This window comes from Pristis pectinata, chromosome 13 (assembly GCF_009764475.1).
Source record: "Pristis pectinata isolate sPriPec2 chromosome 13, sPriPec2.1.pri, whole genome shotgun sequence".
Classification (NCBI taxonomy): domain Eukaryota; kingdom Metazoa; phylum Chordata; class Chondrichthyes; order Rhinopristiformes; family Pristidae; genus Pristis; species Pristis pectinata.
This window is the reverse complement of record NC_067417.1, coordinates 47,520,853-47,541,758: the sequence shown is the minus strand read 5'-3', so window position 1 is coordinate 47,541,758 and position 20,906 is coordinate 47,520,853. Positions and strand designations below refer to the sequence as shown.

The 20,906-nt window shown below is 45.9% G+C and overlaps 1 protein-coding gene across 4 annotated transcripts in view; it reads right to left on the bottom strand.

The window, feature by feature from the left end:
- Positions 1-20,906, bottom strand: part of LOC127577400 (RNA-binding Raly-like protein) — a 666,428-nt gene that overhangs the window by 30,234 nt on the left and 615,288 nt on the right. For all 4 annotated transcript variants that reach the window (XM_052028581.1, XM_052028582.1, XM_052028579.1 and 1 more), the window contains exons 5-6: positions 17,393-17,553; positions 4,338-4,451 (exon numbers count right to left, since the gene is read on the bottom strand). In XM_052028581.1, coding sequence (XP_051884541.1) covers positions 4,338-4,451; positions 17,393-17,553 — 275 coding nt within the window. The remainder of the gene's footprint in view (positions 1-4,337; positions 4,452-17,392; positions 17,554-20,906) is intronic.

Here is a 20,906-nt window from a genome sequence, read left to right as displayed (position 1 = left end):
TATCTAAGAGTCTCTTAAATGTCCCTAATGTATCTGCCCCCACAACCTCTGCCGGCAGTGTGTTCCACGCACCTACCACTCTCTGTGTGGAAAAACTTACCTCTGACATCCCCCCTTATATCTTCCTCCAAACACCTTAAAAATTATGTCCTCCCATGTTAGCTATTGTCACCCTGGGAAAAAGTCTATGACTGTCCACTCGATCTATGCCTCTTACCGTCTTGTACACCTCTATCAAGTCACCTCTCATCCTTCTCTCCAAAGAGAAAAGCCCCAGCTCACTCAACCTATCCTCATAAGACATGCTCTCCAATCCAGGCAACATCCTGGTAAATCTCCTCTGCACCCTCTCTAAAGCTTCCACATCCTTCCTATAACGAGGCGACCAGAACCGAACACAATACTCCAAACAAAATACTTAGCCAAAGGGAAATGTGGATGGGGTGATTCCTGCAAGTGAAGGACTAACAGTGTGTGTCGCATAGTTTCCACCCAATATGAACATCACCTGCAGATTCTACAGAGGGAAATGTTTAACCTACTGTGGGCCAGAGAGAGTAGGAAGGGGGTCATTAAAATTAATGCAGAGGGGCGGGAGTTACATAGGGGAGGGGGAGGTTACCGAGATGGGGGGGGAGGTGGTGGGTGGTGTCAGCGCCCACATTGTCAACCAGTGGTTCCAGAACATTGGCATATTCTGAAGGACTTTTCAAAAATCAGACTACGCTTTGAATTCCTAAATCTATTTTACAAAGTAACTGGATGTCGTTCAGTTTCCAAGACCCCCAGTCAATAAAGATAAATTTTAGTCTTATGTAGCGTCGGGATATTTTTATTCCCACATTCCTTAACAACAAAGGGAATTCAGATGTCGGGCACTGCCTGGTTTAGTTGCGACAACAGTTTTCGGGGGTGCGCCTTGAGTGGCAGAGTCTTCAGCCCACGCGGGAAGGCTGCACATACCACCTCCTGTGGGTGGTGGTGGAACCACGGCACAGGACTTGCCGCTGTGAGGGGCTGTCGGACTCGGTTGGTGAAGGAGGTTCGAGTGGCTGACACTGAGCTTGCTGCTGTTGGGTAAATCAACCTGGTGAGTGAGAGCCCGGGGAGTCTAGTGCAATGGAATAGGGCGCCTGTTAGGAATACGAGCCCGCTGTTCTAGAAGAATGGTCGGGGGTCCTAGAATCTGGTTCCTGGACACCTGGACTAGGGGCTTTGGTTCTTTGGGTTGTAGTGCTCTGGATAGGGTCGCATCGCTCTGGAACAGGGGTCTTGCTGTGAATGACTAAATCACATTTCGACTCTGACTGTTGGTGGATAAACATTGAAACGTAACGGAGTTTAGAACAGTACAGCACAGGTACAGGCTCTTTGGCCCACCATGTCTGCACTGACCATGATGTCAAATTAAACCTATCCCATCTGCCTGCACATGGTCCAAATCCCTCCATTCCCTGCCTGTTCATGTCCCTGTCTAAATACCTCTTAAATGTTGCTATGGTATCTGCCTCCACCACCACCCCTGGCAGCGTGTCCCAGGCGCCCACCACTCTCTGTGTAAAAAAACTTGCCCCGAACATCTCTTTTAAACTTTCCCCCTCTCACCTTAAACCGATGCTCTCCAGCATTTGGGAGAATGACTATCTTCCCTTATCTATGCTTCTCATAATTATATAAACTGTTGCCCCCTCAGCCTCCGACGCTCCAGAGAAAACAATCCAAGTCTGTCCAACCTCTCCTCACAGCTAACACTCTCCAATCCAGGCAACACCCTGGTGCACCTCCTCTGCACCCTCTCCCAAAGCCTCCACGTCCTTCCTGTAGTGTGGCGACCAGAACTGCGCACAGTACTCCGACTGCGGCCGAAACAACGTTTTATACAGCTGCAACATGTCTTAGTTTTCAGCAGCAGAGCGAGCAGGCAAAACTGGGAGCTCTCTCTGCTCAACTGGGAGTAGCTGGTCGTTTCAGTGTGATCCCTGATGTTTCCTGAGTGTGCCTATTAGCTGTCTCTGTGAGTGAGATGGCTCACGTCATGCCAACGTCGCACAGCTGTACGATTTTGCTTTCGGGACGCTGGAGTGGGATTTTAACCCTGGAGACAAGAGATAATGACACCTGGGCTCCCCTTTGCCAGAGGTTTGAGACACGCAAAGTGCTGAAAGCAAAACGTTGCCCGAGCAACAGAACCAAACGCACGTGAATTGTTTCTGACAGGGAAGCATGCAGTAAGTGTCATTCCTGCCCCATATTGGTCACGATGCAAGATTAACAACTTGACGGTTGATGGAGACAAACTCAAGGTCAAGGAGAAATTGCAACAGATTTTCAGGAATCCCCACAGTCGGTATTATAATGCAGTGTCTAAATGTCAGCATTTATCAGCATGTATTTAATGCAACAGCTTTCAGTCAAGTCCATCTCAAGTGAAGTCTCACGCTGGGTGTGCGAAACGATCACACCATGAGCCCTTAAGCTCTGAAAATCTGGTGAGGGGGTTAAAATCCATCAGCAGAATTACAAGTCCTGTTTGTCCAGCTTAGACTGTATCTAGCGAGGGTACTTTGGGTGGAAGAGATACCGGGATCATGTCCTGGTCTGGGATTAAGGAATGAATGGGATCTCAGAAGACTTGAATTGGCACAATACTGGCCCTCAAGTTACTTTTTCTGATAACACATTAGAACTGGTACAAATTAAACAGCCTGCTGACGTAAATGCAGAGATATTTTGGCTTTTGAAAAACTCCAAGTGGAATAGACAATATATACGTAATTGGTGTTGTAGATGAGAATTACGGGATCGATGTGTGTGCACATAATGGGACTTAATGGAAATGATGAAATTGATGTTGTTACTTGCATTAGCAGAGCTTTCCTTTGACTGTGTGTCAATTACAGTTAAAGAGGGAACTTGGGTTAAGTTCCACTCAGACTGACAGGTTGAGACTTTCTCCTCCTTGCTGGAAGACTGTGAAGTGAAATGAGTTTGCTGGTCTCGATCCATTGCTCAAATTAGCAAAAGGGCCCTCAAATTCAGCACTCAATGTGGCAAAAAGGCACACGGAGCTGGCACGGGAAGTGGAAAGTTGACGATGGCTTACAGTCAAGGGATAGGGCGTCTGGACATCCCGCAGCTTGAGTGGTCAGAGTGAGAAGATAGACAGATGGACCAAGGTCATCAGGGCTGCTTCTCTCACAGAACAGCTGAGATAAGATGGGTTGGACGTGGTGTTTAGCAATCTACCTGGTTTGTAATTATGTGTGGAGCACCTGAGATCAGGTGACTGAAGCACAACTGATGTAGATATTAATGTCAAAGTTAAGGCCAAGAACGGTAATGCAAGTAGCTTAAGAAAGGGCAGTTCTGAAATGAGCGCTCCACATCCTGAAATATAGAACCAAAGACCAGTCTATCTCAAACAGGTTGCACAGGCAAACAGATAAAAATAATAATCTATTCAAAAATGAAGAGCACAGAGCAAAATCTTGCCAACTGTGATTTAGCAAGCATGGAAACAACGCAAGGACTTCCAAAAGTACTAAGAAAGGGATTGAAATTCCCAGTGAAGATATCTGAAGAGTGTTAAAGAAAGCATCAGGAACATCTTAACCAGGCAGAGACACAGATCACCAAAGACGTGAAGGACCACAATCAAGTTAATTGCAAAAATTTTGTCAAAAAAAGGTGGTTTGATTGAGATTAAATGGAATGCAAATATTAAATGGATTATTTAGTCAAATTTTCAGAGTTACAGTTATAGTTGAGGCAGAATTTGGGGGAGAGAAACCTTCTCTACTTGGTTAGTTTATTATTGTCGTCACATGTACTGAGAAACAGTGGAAGGCTTTTGTTTTGCGCACCATCCAGACAGATCATGCCATTCCTAATTACATCGAGGTCATAAAAAGAAAACAGAATGCAGAAGTCCATTCAAAGTTCTGATAACAGTGGAGCAGAGCTGTCCTTGAGGACTGATGGTACATGCTCTCTGCCTTCTGCCTGACTGGGGGGGTGGGGTGTAGAAGAGAGAATGTCCGGGGTTGGAGGGGTCCTTGATCACGTTGGCTGCTTTCCCGAGGTAGCGGGAAGTGTAGACAGAGGCAATGGAGGGGAAGCTGGTTTGCGTGATGGACCGGGCTGCGTTCGCAACTTTCACTTCTACCCTGTGTGAACTGCCTGGTAAAGATTGCAGACACCTGATTTAAACGTTCCTTTCCTCTTCCTCCCCCCACCCCACCACTAACCATTCACTATAGCATTGCCAACACATCTTCCCAACAATGCAACAGGCAGAACAGAATTGCGAGTGAAATTATTTGTGATCTCTCTCTCACCAGTCGGAGCTTTGCGCTGCTTCTCCATCCTCTCCAAGCTGTCTAGCAAGCCGTCGATACGATACTTTATCTGGGTGAGCTCCTTCTTTATTGTCTGTAGGTCATCGGCTTTCACTGAAAGACAGAAAGGCAGCAAATACCGCAGGGAGTTATCATCATAGTAAATGGGCTTCATTTTACTTCAAAGTCCACACTCATTAACTGGAGGTGAGGTAAAACATGGTGGTTTGCCGACATTAGACTTGGGTTTGAAGCAAGTCTAAAGGCTTAAAGCAAGGCTGAGAGAGCCACGATATTCGAGAGTTTTGACATCAATGTGAATGAGTAAGGGTCCCAAAATAGTGAACCTTGATTTCAACTTGTGTGAGGAGAAGACAGGGTGTGTAATGACATAGTACAATGACACACCTGCATCAACGTGGTTGTGCCCAACATTGTCTGAAACGTTGAATTGTCATTGTGCACACACGCACCCTTTCACAGAAGGGGATTGCCACCAGGAGGGAAGTGAACATCTCCACTGGGCAAAAGCATCTCCAGCAGGGCAGTTACATGAACACAAGTGTAAATACTTGCCCATGGGGCTCATCATACAACGATAATGCCCGCTTAACTCTTAGTCAGGAAGTGGTGGAAGGGGCACAGTTAAGAAGAAATATTTGGTTTATTTTACAAAGCGGGAGAGAGAAGGAGGACGAATCACATCCCTATCAAATCAGGAAAAAAATGAATATCCATCCAATTGTGGGGAATAGACTCCCAATTCAGATGACATCCATAAAGTCTTCCTCAACTACACAGCAACAGCAATACAAGGTAATATATATTAACATCCAAACAACATCCATAGGGATAAAAGGAATGTGACACAAATCCTTAAAGGTATGCTTAAAAACAATAAGAAGTAACATGACAAAAAGAGGATAGATTTGAAGGAAGAACCAGCTTTTATTAGTCTGACCCAGTCCTAGTTTAGCAGCACATTATGTTCACATGGAGAGAGAAAGACTTTTTTTGGGAAGCTACCTCTTTACTGAAGGGATTGAAACCTATTGGGACAAGGTCTGAGAGTCCTTCTGTTCAATGCACTGAAACTTACTGGGAGAGGGGTTGTGAACCCTTTTAATCGAGGCACTCACTCCTGCTGAGATAGAGTCTGTGAACCCTTCTGCACGAGACACCGGAGCTTACTGTGATCAGTTCTGCGACCTAGAAATGGACCTCTTTAAGGGTCTGACTTTTGCTGGCTTGCTTTCAAAGAGAGATTGCTCTTTGTCTGATTAGACAATGTGCGTTTCCAACTTTCTTGGGGATGGGCAGCATCATGTGAACTCTGCTTAATGCCGTTCACACTCACTGCCTCGCCCACCTTTTACAGCAAGGACACTGAATGAAGAACTGCTGAGGAACATCAGTGATCTTGGAAGCTTTAGCTATTTGGAGTACTCCTAACAGGCTGAATGTCTAAAACTGACCGAGCACAACTCAGAATCAAACCTACAACTTCCTTTGTTGAACAGTATACTCTTCATTAGTAACTGGGAGCAGAACTGCAGTTGTTAGATATCTCTCGTGTTCCTCCCAGTCAGAATGAAACTACTGGTACAATTTCACGGTCAACGGCAGGCATTTGCCGAAAGATCTGATAACTCAATAACGTTTCAAAGGAGCATGCAGTTCAGTATTTCACAATGCCGGCCACTTGGTGTTGCCTGGAGCTTTCCTTTAATTCCAATTAATGATGCACTCGAGTGATTTAATTCAAGTTGGCAGGGTACTGGGTGTCCAACCTAATGTGTTGTAACATTGAGATCTCGGGTTAAAGTTAAACAGATGGGTTCGTTTCCTCCCTTGCTTTCAATGGGCAACAATCCAGGTGATAAAATTAATGGCCCTTAAAATAAATTGTATTCCATTTTCCAGGAATGAGAAAACAGCTTGAAGTAGACGTTCACTCGAAACTTTCAATTACAACCTGCTTGATTTAAAACCTGTTCCATCTGCAACATGTTCCACTTCTGATGCAAGCAAGTGTTGGGCAGGACAGTGGTGTGGCAGGTAATGCTGCTGCCTCACGGGCTGGATCCTGACCTCTGGCGCTGTCTGTGTGGAGTTTGCACATTCCCCTTCGTGATCGCTCGGGTTTCCTCTGGGTGCTCTGGTTTCATCCCACATCCCAAAGACGTGCACATGGGTTAATCGGCCGCTGTAAATTATCTCCACTGTAGGAATGCTGGCTGGAGCATCAGGGTGTTGATAGGTGTGAAGGAGAATAAGGGAAGTAAGTAGGGGGAATGGGATTGACGGGATTTCTCTGAGAGCTGGCATATACTCAGTGTGCCAAATGACCTCCTTCAATGTCACCAGAAAATATAACAAGTTATCTGATGCTGCCAAAGTTGGTGAATTTTTCCCAGGATTTTCCATCTACTTTGAAGTTATGGAAACATTGGCCATGAAATTCCATGTGGGTTCCCTTGATCTCATTACATGAGGTTAGTGAAAGATCGTAAATGAGAGTTGGGGGGGGGGGGTCACATTTTCACAGAGGTGATAGAGAAGAAAGTGTTCTGGACACTTTTTTTATATAAGTAAATGGCTCCAAGGGTGAATAAAACTAGGTTTTCTTTTGCCTAGTAATTTCTAAGGTAGGGACATGTTCGGCACAGTTTTGTGGGCTGAAAGGCCTGAATTGTGCTGTAGGTTTTCTATGTTTCGAAAACTAACATAAAGGATAAAGGACTATCGTGTTGAAGGCAAAGAAATGGTAAGTGAATTTAAAGGGGAAACTAAATCTAAGGTGTCAATAAATTTCCCCGTGGATCTATTAGTGAAAAAGGTGGCTGGGGACTATTCTATCGATTCTTCAGGATATTTGCATCCTTACACTCAATGTACTATAGATTCACTAGATTGATTCTGACTTGAGAGAGTCTTTTGATGAAGTTACACAGAGGACCAATGAAGGAAGTGTGGTGGACGTTGAACGTACAGACTTCCAAAGCAAGTTTGATCAGGTGCTTCATAATAGGCTTGTCATCAAGATTGAAGTCCATGGAATTAAAGGGTCTGCAGCAGTATGGAAAGAAAACTGGCTAAAGATAGGGAAAAAAAGAATTTTGTCATGAAGGGTTGTCTTTTACACTGGAGACTGGTGTACAGTGGACTTCCCCACAGATCAGCACTAGGAACAGTGCTTTTCCCAATATATATTTCATGGCTTGGAGTGAGTATAGAGGACATAATTTCCAAATGTACAACACAGAATGGAGGGATGGTGAATTGTAAGGCTAATTACGGACTTTGAAGAGATGCAGGCAGACTGGTAGAATGGGTGACGACGTGGCAGATGAAATTTGATGCTGAGAAGTGTGAACCGTTAAATGTTGGTAGGAAGAATGAGATGAGGCAGTATAAACTAGAAACACAGTTCTGAAAGGGTTCCAGGAACAGAGAGATCTGTGGGCAGACGTTGAAAGTGCTAGAACAGGTTGAGAGACCAGCTGAGAAAAAAAACATCTAGGAACCTGGGCTAAATAAATCGAGAGTGTCAGAACAAAGAAGTCATGATGAACCTATATTCAACCGAACTGGAGTTCCAAGTGCCACACTTTTGGGAAAGGTGGGAAAGCTTTGGAGAGGGTGGAGAAGCAATTTACTAAAGATTTCAGTTCTGTGGAAAGATTGGCAAAGTTGGGATTGTTCTCCTTGGAAAGGAGGTTGTCGTTACGGGATCTGATGGAGGCATTAGAACCACGAGGGGTATAGACAGAGAGAAGCTGTTTCCTTTCACAGTATGAGGAGACACAGAAGGAAAGAACTGAAAGCTAAAGAATCAGGAGGAGAAACCTTTTTGCATGGGGAGTGTTTGGGTTCGAAGAGTGGAGGCAGATTCAATTGTCGTGTTCGCATAGAGGTTGGTGAAATACCTGAATGGGAAGAGCTTGTAAGGCTGTGGGGAAAGGGCGAGAGAGGGGGACTAGGTGGTTTGTTAACATAGAGCTGGTATAGAGTCGATGGGCTGAATGGCCTCCATCTGTGCCACAACCACTCTGTGATTTGGTGGTTCTTATACAGAGAGGGTTACAGGACTAAGATTTGCCATGAGTCAGTTCAGATGACCTCTGACGCATAAGGTCCTGAAAGGAAATATGATCAATGCACAGAAGTGATTTTCTCCTGTTAGAGGGTGTTGAACTGGGAGCAGACTCTTCGGATAAAGGGTCATCCAGTTTGAGATGAGGAGAAGTGTCTTTGTGCAGAGGGTTGCAAACTCTCTGAGGATGTGTTCAGCCACAGAGTGTTGGTGGAGGGGAACTGGCTGGGCTTCTTTTCGAGGAAGAAGCAGAGGGCCCTCAGATTGCCCTGATGTGGGATGGAGGATAGGAATGTACACCCCTGGTGAAGAATTGGGTCGCAACTAGGAAGTCGTCAACTGTCAACGTGGCAGAGGGCATCCAACGCGCCGCAGATGTGCGCTGATGAAAGGTCTCCGACCTCAAGTATTAGCACTGCTGTTCTCTGCACAGACGCCGCCTGACCTGCTGAACGTTTCCAGCATTTTCTACTTTTATTTCAGATTTCCAGCATCTTTCTGTTTTTTTTCCAAATTTTCCATCTGGAGTTCTTTATCCCTGAGGTCAGAGGATGCCTAGTCCTCGAATACAATGAGTAGATCTGTGGCCACGGAACGGGGTCAGAGGATAGAGGCATCGGATAGCAAAGCGGACATAAGGCATGGGATCAGCCACAATGTTAGTAAGAGGCAGACCTACTCCTGTTTTATTTCTAAAGTAGCTTCCATCCCTCTCCAGCGGTCACTGTTTGTGTCTGGGTTGCCAGCTCTGGCTCCACATCTTCCTGGAGGTTTGACCATATGCCCTCACCTCTCCATTCCTCACAATACAACTGCCTCATATCATCCCTCCAATACCTTGATAACCACAACACAAAAAGTATGCATAGAAAATTAACAAAACAGACTGTTTTGTATTTTAGCGCCCCAATGATTATTCTCCTGGAGAATCCACCTGCCACTGTCTCCCAACACCACTCCAACCTACCCGTCATCTTTCACCACTCCTCAGTCCACCAATCACCTCGGGCTCCTGTCTTGCCTCTCCCCCTCCCTCCTTTATAGCGGCCATCTCTCCTCTCCACTCTCAGTCCTGATGCAGGGTGTTGACCCGAAACGTCAACAATTCCACTCCTCCCACAGATGCTGCTCGACCTGCTGAGTTCCTCCAGCAGATTGTTAGTGGCTCCAGATTCCAGCGTCTGTAGTCGTTGGTGTCTACATTCTCCTGGAGGTCTTTGAGAGATTAACCTTGAATTCCTGTGGACCAGCATGTGTGAGTGATGGTTTTTTTTTATATAGTTATCTATTCTCGGGCTATGGGCCTCGTGGTCAAAGTTGAATTTATTGTCACATGCACAAGTACATGTGTGCACAGGTGCAATGAAAAACTTACTTGCAGCAGCATCACAGGCACAGAGCATCAGATACACAACATTCACAAGAAAAACATAAATTATACAAAATAAAACAAGAAAGAACACAAAAAAAAAGTCCATTTTAGTGCAAAGTGGTCAAGGTGTTGCAACACTGAGGTAGTGATGAGGGTTGTGCAGGTTGGTTCAGGAACCGAACGGTTGAAGGGAAGTAGCTGTTCTTGAACCTGGTGGCGTGGGACTTCAGGCTTCTGTACCTCCCGCCCGATGGGAGCTGCGAGAAGACGGTACAATCAGAATCAGATTTATTATCACTGACATACGATGTGAAATTTGTTGTTTTGTGGCAGCAGTAAAGTGCAAGACATAAAAATCTATAAATTACAAAAATAAATAATGAATGCAAAACAAAAGGTAGTGTTTCTTTTGTGGATCTTTCAGAAATCTGATGGCGGAGGGGAAGAAGCTGTTCCTGAATCGTTGAGTGTGGGTCTTCAGGCTTCCTGTACCTCCTCCCCGATGGTAGTAACGTGAAGAGGGCATGTCCTGGGTGGTGAGGGTCCTTAATGATGGATGCCACCTTCTGGAGGCACCACCTCTTGAAGATGTCCTCGATGGTGGGGAGGGTTGTGCCCATGATGGAGCTGGCTGAGTCTACAACCCTCTGCAGCCTCTTGTGGTCCTGTGCATTGGAGACTCCGTACCAGGCTGTGATGCAACCAGAATGCTCTCCACCGTACATTTGTAGAAATTTGGTGACATACCAAATCTCCTCAAACTTCTAACGAAGTAGAGCCACTGACATGCCTTCTTTGTGATTGTATCAATGTGTTGGGCCCAGGATAGATCCTCTGAGATGTTGACACCCATGAACATGAAGCTGCTCACCCTTTCCACTGCTGACCCCTCAATGAGGACTGGTGTGTGTTCTCCCGACTTCCCCTTCCTGAAGTCCACAATCAATTCCTTGGTCTTGCTGACCAAGTGCGAGGTTGTTGTTGCGACACCACTCAGCCAGCCGATCTGTCACACTCCTGCACGCCTCCTCATCACCATCTGAGATTCTACCAACAACAGTGGTGTCATTGGCGAATTTATAGATGGCGTTTGAACTGTGCTTGGCCGCATAGTCATGAGTGTAGAGAGAGTAGAGCAGTGGACTAAGCACGAGCCTTGAGGTGCGCCTGTGTTTGGTATTGGTATATCATTGTCACTTGTACATAGGTACAGTGAAAAACTTGTCTTGCATACCATTCGTACAGATCAATTCATTACACAGTGCTTTGAGGTAGTACACGGTTAAAACAATAAGAGAATACAGAGTAAAGTGTCACAGCTACAGGGAAGTGCATTCCGGGTAGACAATAAGGTGCAAGGTCATAACAAGGTAGATTGTGAGGTCAAGAGTCCATCTCGTCGTATAAGGGAACCGTTCAATAGTCTTATCACTGTGGGATAGAAGCTGGTTCTTGAGCCTGGTGGTATGTGCCCTCAGAATCCTGTATTCTTCTACCTGATGGGAGAGGGGAGAAGAGAGAATGACCCAGGTGGGTGTGGTCTTTGATTATACAGGTTGCTTCATTAAAGCAGCGATGGGTATAGACAGAGTCCATGGAGGGAGGCTGGTTTCCATGTTGTGCTGGGCTACGTCCACAACTAATGGTAAGATTACCAAACTCGTCATGTCTCATTACACAAAACAAGGATAGTCAGCGAGGAGGAGATGTTATCACGATCCTCTTTCCGATAGAGGTTGCCTTCTTGAGACAGTGCCTCATGTAGGCACTTTCAATGGTGGGGAGAGATGCACCAGTGATGTATTGGGCTGAGTCCACTGCTCTCTGAAGCTTATGTTCCTGTGCATTCGAATTGCTGCACCAGACCTTGATGTAATAGTCAGGATACTTTCAACAATACATCTGTTGAAGTTTTGTTCCAGTGTTCAGTGACATGCTGAACCTCCTTAACCTTCCAAAGTAGTAAAGATGCTGGTGTGCCTTCCTTGTGATTGCACCTATGTGCCCAGGACAGGTCGTCCAATATGTCAACGCCCAGGAATTCAAAGTTCAGGCCAGCACTTGTGGACCAAGCTCAGTTGGTGGCGGGTCCGCTCTTTGAACTGCAGCAATACACGAGGCGAGAGCACTCTCACTGTTCCGTGAGATCAGAAGCTCCAGGATTTTGACCCAGCGATTCACATTGAGTGTTTTGACCCAGAGACAAACGTCCGAGTTGAAGCTGAAGGGGAATGGGAGCTGACAGACTGTTGCAGGTGGTTGGAGGGCATGCACCTGAAATAAGCTTTCGAGGTGGTAAGCAAGGCTTTAAAGAGTCAGGAGCTGTGCGTCCTGGAACTGAGTACCTTGGCGATAAACTGCACTTGTAAACGAGGCGTTCACATGGGTGATCCAGCGGAGTTATGTCGGGAACATTTACTCACTCTTCATGTTACCATTGCCTGGGGCAGTTCTACCCTCGGAAGATCTCCTTGCTGATGGTGCCCAGCACAGAGAATGCTGGGGAAGGGATGAGAAATCAAATTCAAAGTGGAGTCTTGCCTGGGGCAAATGATCGACTGCAGCCAAGTGAACCACTTCACTCAAAAGCGGGAGATTCAGTGGAAGAAAGCACAGCAACCATATCTTTAGTGTTACAGCAGGCACTGCCAGCCAAGTGACATTGGCGCCAGGGTCAACGCTCGCTCCTGCGGCAGCATTATGCCCACCACTTGCTTCTAACAGGCTTGGAACATCTTCAGGGGCTGCGTTGCATGGGCACAATCCCATCGGATTCTCCCACGATCAGGAAGTCCACAGGGGTATCGACGTCTCTCCGCAACAAGGATGTTTCCCTTGCCTGCTCAGTGGCAGAGGAAGAGGGGGCCAAGTCTGTGGGGTCTCCGATTGGGGATAGATCTCCAACCATCTGACTAGCGGAGATGCCAGTCCTTCAGGACCACCCTGCAACCTCCAGGAATTCAAGACCAACTTTCTGGATGTGGCTGGGAAAACAATCATCAGGGCTTTGAACACAAGTGTTCTTTTCATTTGCCTTGGACATTTTCTTTACTTCTTGTAAAATTATTAGAGATGAGAAAACAGCTGTTTGGGGAAAAAAAACTTTTCACGAGGGCGCTCCAGATCAGCACGGGGCAGAGCTTCTGAAGCAACTGAGGAAAGAACCGCAAAATGCCCCGATAACCTGCCCCTTGGTCCACCTCTACAACTCACACCGGGGCAACACCTTGTAAACTTCCACTGCCAACTGCAAACATTCCCCTTTAAATTCCCATTCCCCTCTACCTCAAACACCACTGCGCTTTAAGGGTTAAATATTAGTTTATTTTAAAACAACTAAATAAAAAATAGCTGACTTCTCCCTATTTTGCTATGCGCTATTAATTTTGTATAATTGCATTTCATAATAGATTTCTCTAAAAAAAACACAAGCATGAAAGTGAACATTTAATGAACGCACCATCTGCTTTCTCTGCAAGTGCATAGGAGCTTCTAATTAAGCCTCTTAAATTCCCATTTCAATTATGCAGCCTGAGTAAATCTGAAGTGCCACGGTTTCGGTATTGTGTTACTGATTCAACGAAGAAGGAAGTCGGCAGTTACGATGTCAATGGTTTTGGGTTGGATCATCAAATGGCATGCTCAGTTTAAGAACAAGGGCTCTGAATTAACTACTCACTGTAGCTTCAGGACACTGCCCTTTCACTTATTGGTTTAGCAGGATGAGGGGGTGATCTTATTGAAACACAGAAGATCACGACAGGGTAGACGTCAAGATGTCTCCACTATCTGGAGAGTCACGAACAAGTGGGCATAGCGACAAGATAAGGGCTGGTAATATAAAGCAGAAGTATGTAAAAAATTCTTTTCGTAGAGGGTTAGTGAATCTCAGGAATTTCTCAGCCCCTGAGGGTTATGGATCATTTAGAGTGGAGGTAGATACATTTTTGAAAGATCAGGGGTTTTGAGGGCTGTGGGGAACAGGCCCAGAGGATAAGTTGAGGCCACTGTAAGTTAGCCATAATCATATTGAATGGTGGGGCAGGCTTGAGGTGTTGAGTGGCTCACTGTTGCTCCTATTTTCTTATGTTCTTGTAATACCTTAGAGGTCTATAGAATTATGAGGGGCATTGATAAGGTCAATGTTACAGCCTTTTTCCCAGGGTAGGGCACAGGTTTGAGGTAAGAGGGGCAAGACCTAAAATGGACCTGAGGGGCAACTTCTTCACACAGAGGGCGGTGGGTGTATGGAACAAGCTGAAGTGGTTCAGGCAGGTACAACGACAATATTTAAGACACTTGGACAGGGACATGCATAGAGGGATATGGGTCAAACGCAGGCAAATGGGACTAGCTTGGATGGGCATCTTGGTTGGCATGGACAAGTTGGGCTGAATGGCCTGTTTCCCTGCTGTATAGCTCTGACTCTAATACCCCACTGTCCCAATCTAAGAGTTTGTTCACAAACCAAGTCTCAATCCGACTCCTTCTGGGCATGGATCGATGGAGGAAAGAAACCTCGTAGCTCTTAGTCCCAGAAGTCGGGGAAAGCTGCAGCAGGGGCAGAGGACAAGGTTGCCAACCCACATGACCTCTCACCACCAACCAGAATCTGTCATCGATCACATGATACACCCAGCCTTGCATCGTGCAGCCCTCCTGCCGTCATTGGAAGATGGATGCTGCCACCCAATTCTCGATCAGTAAACAACCTTTGGACCTCTCCCCAGCAATTTATTATTCTTGCCGGTGTACGAATTGGGAGCAGGGGTAGGCCACGTGGCCTCTCGAGGCTGCCCCGCCATTCAAATAAGATCATGGCTGATCTCAGTGTATCCTCAGCTCCGCACTCCTGTCTATCCAGTGAATCGTGAATCTTTGGAACTCTCTACCCACAAAGAGCTGTGGAGGTGGGATCGTTGAATATATTCAAGGTGGAGCTGAGCAGATATTTCAAACATTGGGATGTCAAGGGGTTTGGGGAAAAAGCAGAGGAGTTCAGAGCAAGATTGGCTCAGCCATGATCTTACTGAACTGGGGAGCTGGTTGTAGGGACTCGCTTGTCTCGTTCTGCTACTGATGTCTTTGTGTACCCTGGTAGCTTTTCATCTCCTTGCTTATCAAGAACCTACCTACCTCTGCCTAAAACACAGTCAAAGACACTGCTTCCACTACCCTTTGAGAAGTGTCACGAAGATGCAACTGCTCTGCCCAAGACCGCAAGGGATTGCGCAGGGTTGCGGACATTAGCTCAGTCCCATCAACATAAACAGGCCTCCCCTCCACGGACTCTGTCTACACTTCCTACTGGCTTGGGAAAGCAGCCAACGTGATCAAATATTCTCCCACCCAGACATTCTCTCTTCTCTCCCCTCGCATGGGGCAGGGGATACAAAAACTTGAAAACACACACCACCAAGCACAAGCTTCCGTCCTGTTGTTTTCAGGATCTTGAATGGACCTCGTGTACAATTAGGATAAACTCCTGATTTCACAATCTACCTCGTCATGGTCCTTGCATATTTTTTTGTCATGCCTGCATTTTCTCTGCAACTGTTACATTATATTCTGCATCTGTTATTGCTTTTCCCTTTGTACTACCTCGATGTACTTATGTTTTGAAATTTTCTGCAGGGATAGCATGCAAAATAAAGTTTTTTTAGTGTTGCAGTACATGTGACAATAATAAGCCAGTTACCAATTACTTCGGAGAGAAAAAAATTGACCTCATAACTGTCTCGAATGGGCAATGCCTTATTTCTCTCACAGAAAAAACATATTGTTTAAAAACTTCTGAACATTGTTTTAACTTGATTTTCTCTCTTTCTCAGTTCTGCTGAAGGGTTTCATACCTGAAAGGTTAACTCCACTTCTCTTCCCATGGAAGCAACCGGACTTGCTGAGTGTTTCCGGCATCTGCAGTTTTTTTGATTGCACTCCAGGAACCAACCATCTAGCAGCAGCTGCCCGTTCCCAAAGGGTGGCAATCGCCGGGATCTCACTGCTCCACAGTCAGCCAATGCACTAACACAAGTCACTTAACCAGGAACTGGAAGAGCAGCTCATCAACCATCTGACAGAAAACTAATCAAGCCAACTGACTGAAGCCAATCACCCCCAATGACAGAACCTAATGAACCAACCAAAAGAAGCTCTCAAATGAACTGACAGGTATTCATCGACCAAACATCAGGACCTCATCAATTAACCAACAGGAGCTCACACCAACTGACAGGAGCTCATCGACCAACCAACAGCTCATTGACTAATAGGAACTCGTCAACCAACCAACAGGATTTTACTTAGCCAACCAATTGGCTTAGTAACCAACCAACCAATTAGCTGTTCACTGAACAGGACAATAAGAGGTAAGCTAAAATTGACAGGTTAATTCACTGAAGTGCAAGAAGCTGACTGGAGCTAAATAAATCAACAGACAGAACTAGTTAACTCACCAACAGCAGCTTGTAAACCAATCCAATGGAGTCACGTAAACCAACGAACATGAGTGAGACAAACCAACTCGAGTCAATAAAATGACAACAACTGGTCAACCAAATGGTGGGATCCAATGAACCAATCAACAGGAAACAAATAGACCGACCGACCCTAGTCAACAAAATGACTGAGCATTTCAAACCAACCAACAGGATCTAGACAAACCGACGAACAGATCTAGTTAATATAAAACGAATCTATCTAACAAAATAACGAGGACTAATCCATCAACTAACCAGAGCTAGCTAAATATCTGAAATTGTTGGTCAACCCACTGAAGGGCTAGTGCACAAAGTGACTGGCGCGGTTCCACAAAGAACTGGTCAGTCTCTCCATGTCACGTTGCCACCAACAACTAACCACCAGATGAATGGATCAGAACACTCCTCCCCAGTTTTGGGAGCGGAAAGACGTGACAACTCTGTGACTGCACTGGAGAGAGTGCAGAGGAGGTTCGCCAGGACATTGCCTGGATTGGAGGACCTTAGTTATGAGGAGAGTTTGGATAGGCTGGGCTTGTTTTCCCTGGACTGAAGGAGGCTGAGGGTGAACTGTAAGATTATGAGAGGCATAGATAGGGTTGATGGTCAAATTCTTTCTCCCCATGATAGGGATATAACCATGATAGGTTTACGGTGAGAGGAAGGAGATTTAAAGGGAACCTGAGGAATAAGTTTTTACACAGAGAGTGGTTGACATCTGAAACGCGCTGCCAGGGGAGGTGGCGGAATCAGGTACAATTGCGATGGTTAAGAGAAATTTAGACAGACACAAATAGGCGAGGTATAGAAGGATATGGACCTAATGTGGGCAAATGGGATTGGTGTAGGTGGGCAAAAAGGTCAGCATAGACAAGGTGGGCAGAAGGGCCTATATCTGTGCTGCGTGACTCTATGACTCTACCCCCATGTTCTGCCCCTCCCTCTCTCCTTCCCACCAGTTCTCTCTTCCTCCCTCGTGTCCTCCCTCTGGCTGTTTTTCGTCTGCACTGGACAATCCCTATAACTCAAGCCGTGCACTGTGTTGATGTCCTGCCTGGTGAATCCGTCTCAACGGCGTTACAGCAAGAGTTCGAGCCGATTCCCTTACATTTTGTCCCAGATGTCGGGGCAGGAGCGGAGGTTGTCCGTGGGCCACTCTTGACGGGGAAGCTGCTTTTGCTTCTGCGGGGGACGGGGACCATGACACGCTGGCGTTTGACGGCAGGCACCGCCCGACTCGGTGGGGGGACTCTGTGGTAGTCGTACATCCTGTGAAAGGAAAGCAGAGTTGAGTCAAAGGAACGAGAACGGGAGCAGAGCTTTTCATCACAGAACAGAACAGGAGGCCCCAGTCTTAGAGGTCTAGGGAGCAAATACATCATTGTCAGACCTTTCAATCAACTTCATTCCCTGGCCTGTGGCCACAGCTCAGAAAATACACAAGAACACAAGGAAATAGAAGCAGGAATAGGCCACTCGGCCCCTTAAACCTGCCCCACCATTCAATATGATTATGGCTGATCAATGTTGGCCTCAATTCCACTTCTGTGCCAATTCCCAATAACCCTCAATTCCTTGATCTTTCAATACTTATCCATCCCCATCTTAAATATATCTAATGATCTGTCCTCCACCACCCTCAGGGGCTGAGAATTCCAGAGATTCACCACCCTCTGAGTGAAGAAATTTCTACGCACCTCAATTTTAAATGACCGGCCCCTTATTTTGCAGCTGTGTCGCCTCGTTCGTGACTCTCCCACCCGTGGAAACATCTCGACATTTACCCTGTCAAGCCCCCTTGGAACTTATATGTTTGAATAAGGTCACCCCTCATCCTTCTGAACTCCAGGGAACACAGACTCAAACTGTCCAACCTCTCCTGATAGGACAACCCTCTCATCCCGGAAATGAACCTGGTGAATCTCCTTTGGACAGCCTGCAGTGTTACTACATCCTTTTTTAGGTAAGGAGACCAAAACGGTGCGCAGTATTCCGGGTGTGGCCTCGCCAACGCCCTGTACAACTGAAACAAAACCTCCCTATTCGTAAACTCCAACCCCTTCACAACAGAGGCCAGGATGTCGTTTGCCTTCTTAATTATTTGTTGGACCTGCCTGGTAACTCTTTGCGATTCATACCTAGATCCCTCTGAACTTCACTCATTTGCAGTCTCTCTCCACGTAGACAATCATCCTCCTTTTGGTCCCTCTTACCGAAGAACATGACCTCTCACGCTTCCCCACATTAGAGTCCATTTGCCAGGTTTTCACCCAATCACTCAATCTACCTGTATGCCATTGCAGAATCACAGCAGGTCCTTCCACCTGTTTTCATATCATCTTCAAACTTAGAAACGTTACATTTCGTTCACTCCTTCAATCATTAATGTAAATAGTAAACAACTGAGGGCCAAGAACCAATCCCCGGGATGCTTCACTAGTTGCACCCTTGCAGGACCCACTTATCCCAGTTCTCCATGGCAGCCAGTTTTCAACCCATGCTAGCACAGTTCCTCCGATACCTTGGGCTCATTGGTGTCAATGCATTCAGTAGGTGACTAAATGCACTGACACCATTGCAACAAATGTTATACCAGAACATGATGCAACACACAGGTACTATAAAATGTTGGCTGGGTTATATAGCTTTTCTCAAAACACTTCACATAGTACACTCTGGGCAAAAAGACAGTTTTCAGGCATTGTGCACAGTTCAATCCCTGTAAATAAATGGCCGGTTCAGTTTTAGCTTGGATGTTCAAATGGGGTGTGTGGCTGAGATCTAAATGCCGATCTGCAGGCTCCCCTTTCTCCCACATTTAGCCTGAAGATCGCGCCTTGTGATTGTACGTATCAACTGCTGTCCCCACACTCTGCCTGCTCTCCCTGACTGGACCGCAAACAAAATTAAGGCAATCCAAGCTTCCACAATGAAAGGAAAAACTCTTCATTGTAATTCCAGGTCACCCCTTCTGGATACAATAAAACTGATAACCTGACACCCTTGAGACTTTGGTGGTGCTGGACGACAGATTTTCCAGAATATTGGATGTTTTTCCAACTAATACGAAAACGGATGAGGCATCTTGATCCAAAACGTTGTTGTCCAGGTGCTGCCTGACCTGCTGAGTTTGGTTTTTTGCTCCAGATTCCAGCATCTGCAGTCTCCTGTGTCTACACTCGTATTTTACATGTTATGCAGCAGTAAAATAAATTTCTAGAGAACTCGGTGAGTTTAAAGAGAGCAGGAAATAGAACCCGGTGAGTTTCAACTTGTATCCGGGCACAAACCCACCCACATCCCTGACTCCTGGTGTTTCCAACCCTGGTCCTGGCTGCACTCTGAACTTGTGGCTCTGACTACACAGCCCACTCACACTCCAGACCGCAAGCTCACACTCTGGACTGTCAAGATTTCTGAACGATCAGACGCTTAATGTAACTCTTAATGTCTCCCACATTTTGTCTGAATTTCAATGTTTATGTGTAAAGAGAAAGATTTAAATACTCATATGTTTTAAGATTTCAGACTTCTGAACAATCTATGAACCCATGAACCTCATTATTTCTCTTTTGCACTATTTATTTTTGTAACTTGTAGTAATTTCTGTCTTACACTGTACTGCTGCCGCAAAACAACACATTTCACGACGTATGTTAGTGATAATAAACCTGATTCAGGCAGAAGATACAGGAGCCTGAGGGCATATACCACCAGGCTCAAGGACAGCTTCTATCCCACAGTGATAAGACTATTGAACGGTTCCCTTATACGATGAGATGGACTCTTAACCTTACAATCTACCTTGTTTGACCTTGCATCTTATTGTCTACCTGCAATGCACTTCCCTGTAGCTGTGACACTTTACTCTGTATTCTGTTATTGCTTTTACCCTGTACTACCTCAGTGCACTGTGTAATGAATGGCATGCAAGACAAGTTCTTCACCAATACCAATAAATAAATAGTGCAGAAAAAGGAATTACAAGATCATAAGACTCATGGCAGAGGGGAAGAAGCTGTTTCTAAATCGTTTGAGTGTGGGTCTTCAGGTTCCTGTACCTCCTCCCCGATGGCAGTAATGAGAAGAGGGCACGTCCCGGGTGTGTGAGGGTCCTCAGTGATGGATGACGCCTTCTTGAGGCACAACCTCTTGACGATGTCCTTGATGGCGGGGAGGGTTGTGCCCGTGATGGAGCTGGCTGAGTCTACAACTCTCTGCAGCCTCTTGCGATCCTGTGCACTGGAGCCTCCGTACCAGACTGTGATGCAACCAGTCAGAATGCTCTCCACCGTACATCTACAGAAACTTCTAAGAGTCTTAGGTGACATGCCAGATCTCCTCAAACTCCTGACGAAGTTTTTTGTTGGTGCTGTTTGAAACAGTGTTGGAGAGTTGGCAAAGGCTGCTTCAATGCTGCAAAAACAGTGCAAATTTGCTGCACCCCTGTTACTTATTTGGTAACCCCCCCCCCTTTATCCAGAATCATACTCCCATCAGCATTACTTTTGATTTTCTTGTCAGCAATTCCAACTCCTTAACACTGGTTGTCATTTAATAACATGTTCATTTTGATAGTTTTCAAATTTGAGCCAAAATATTTCACGTGGTGAAATATTCAT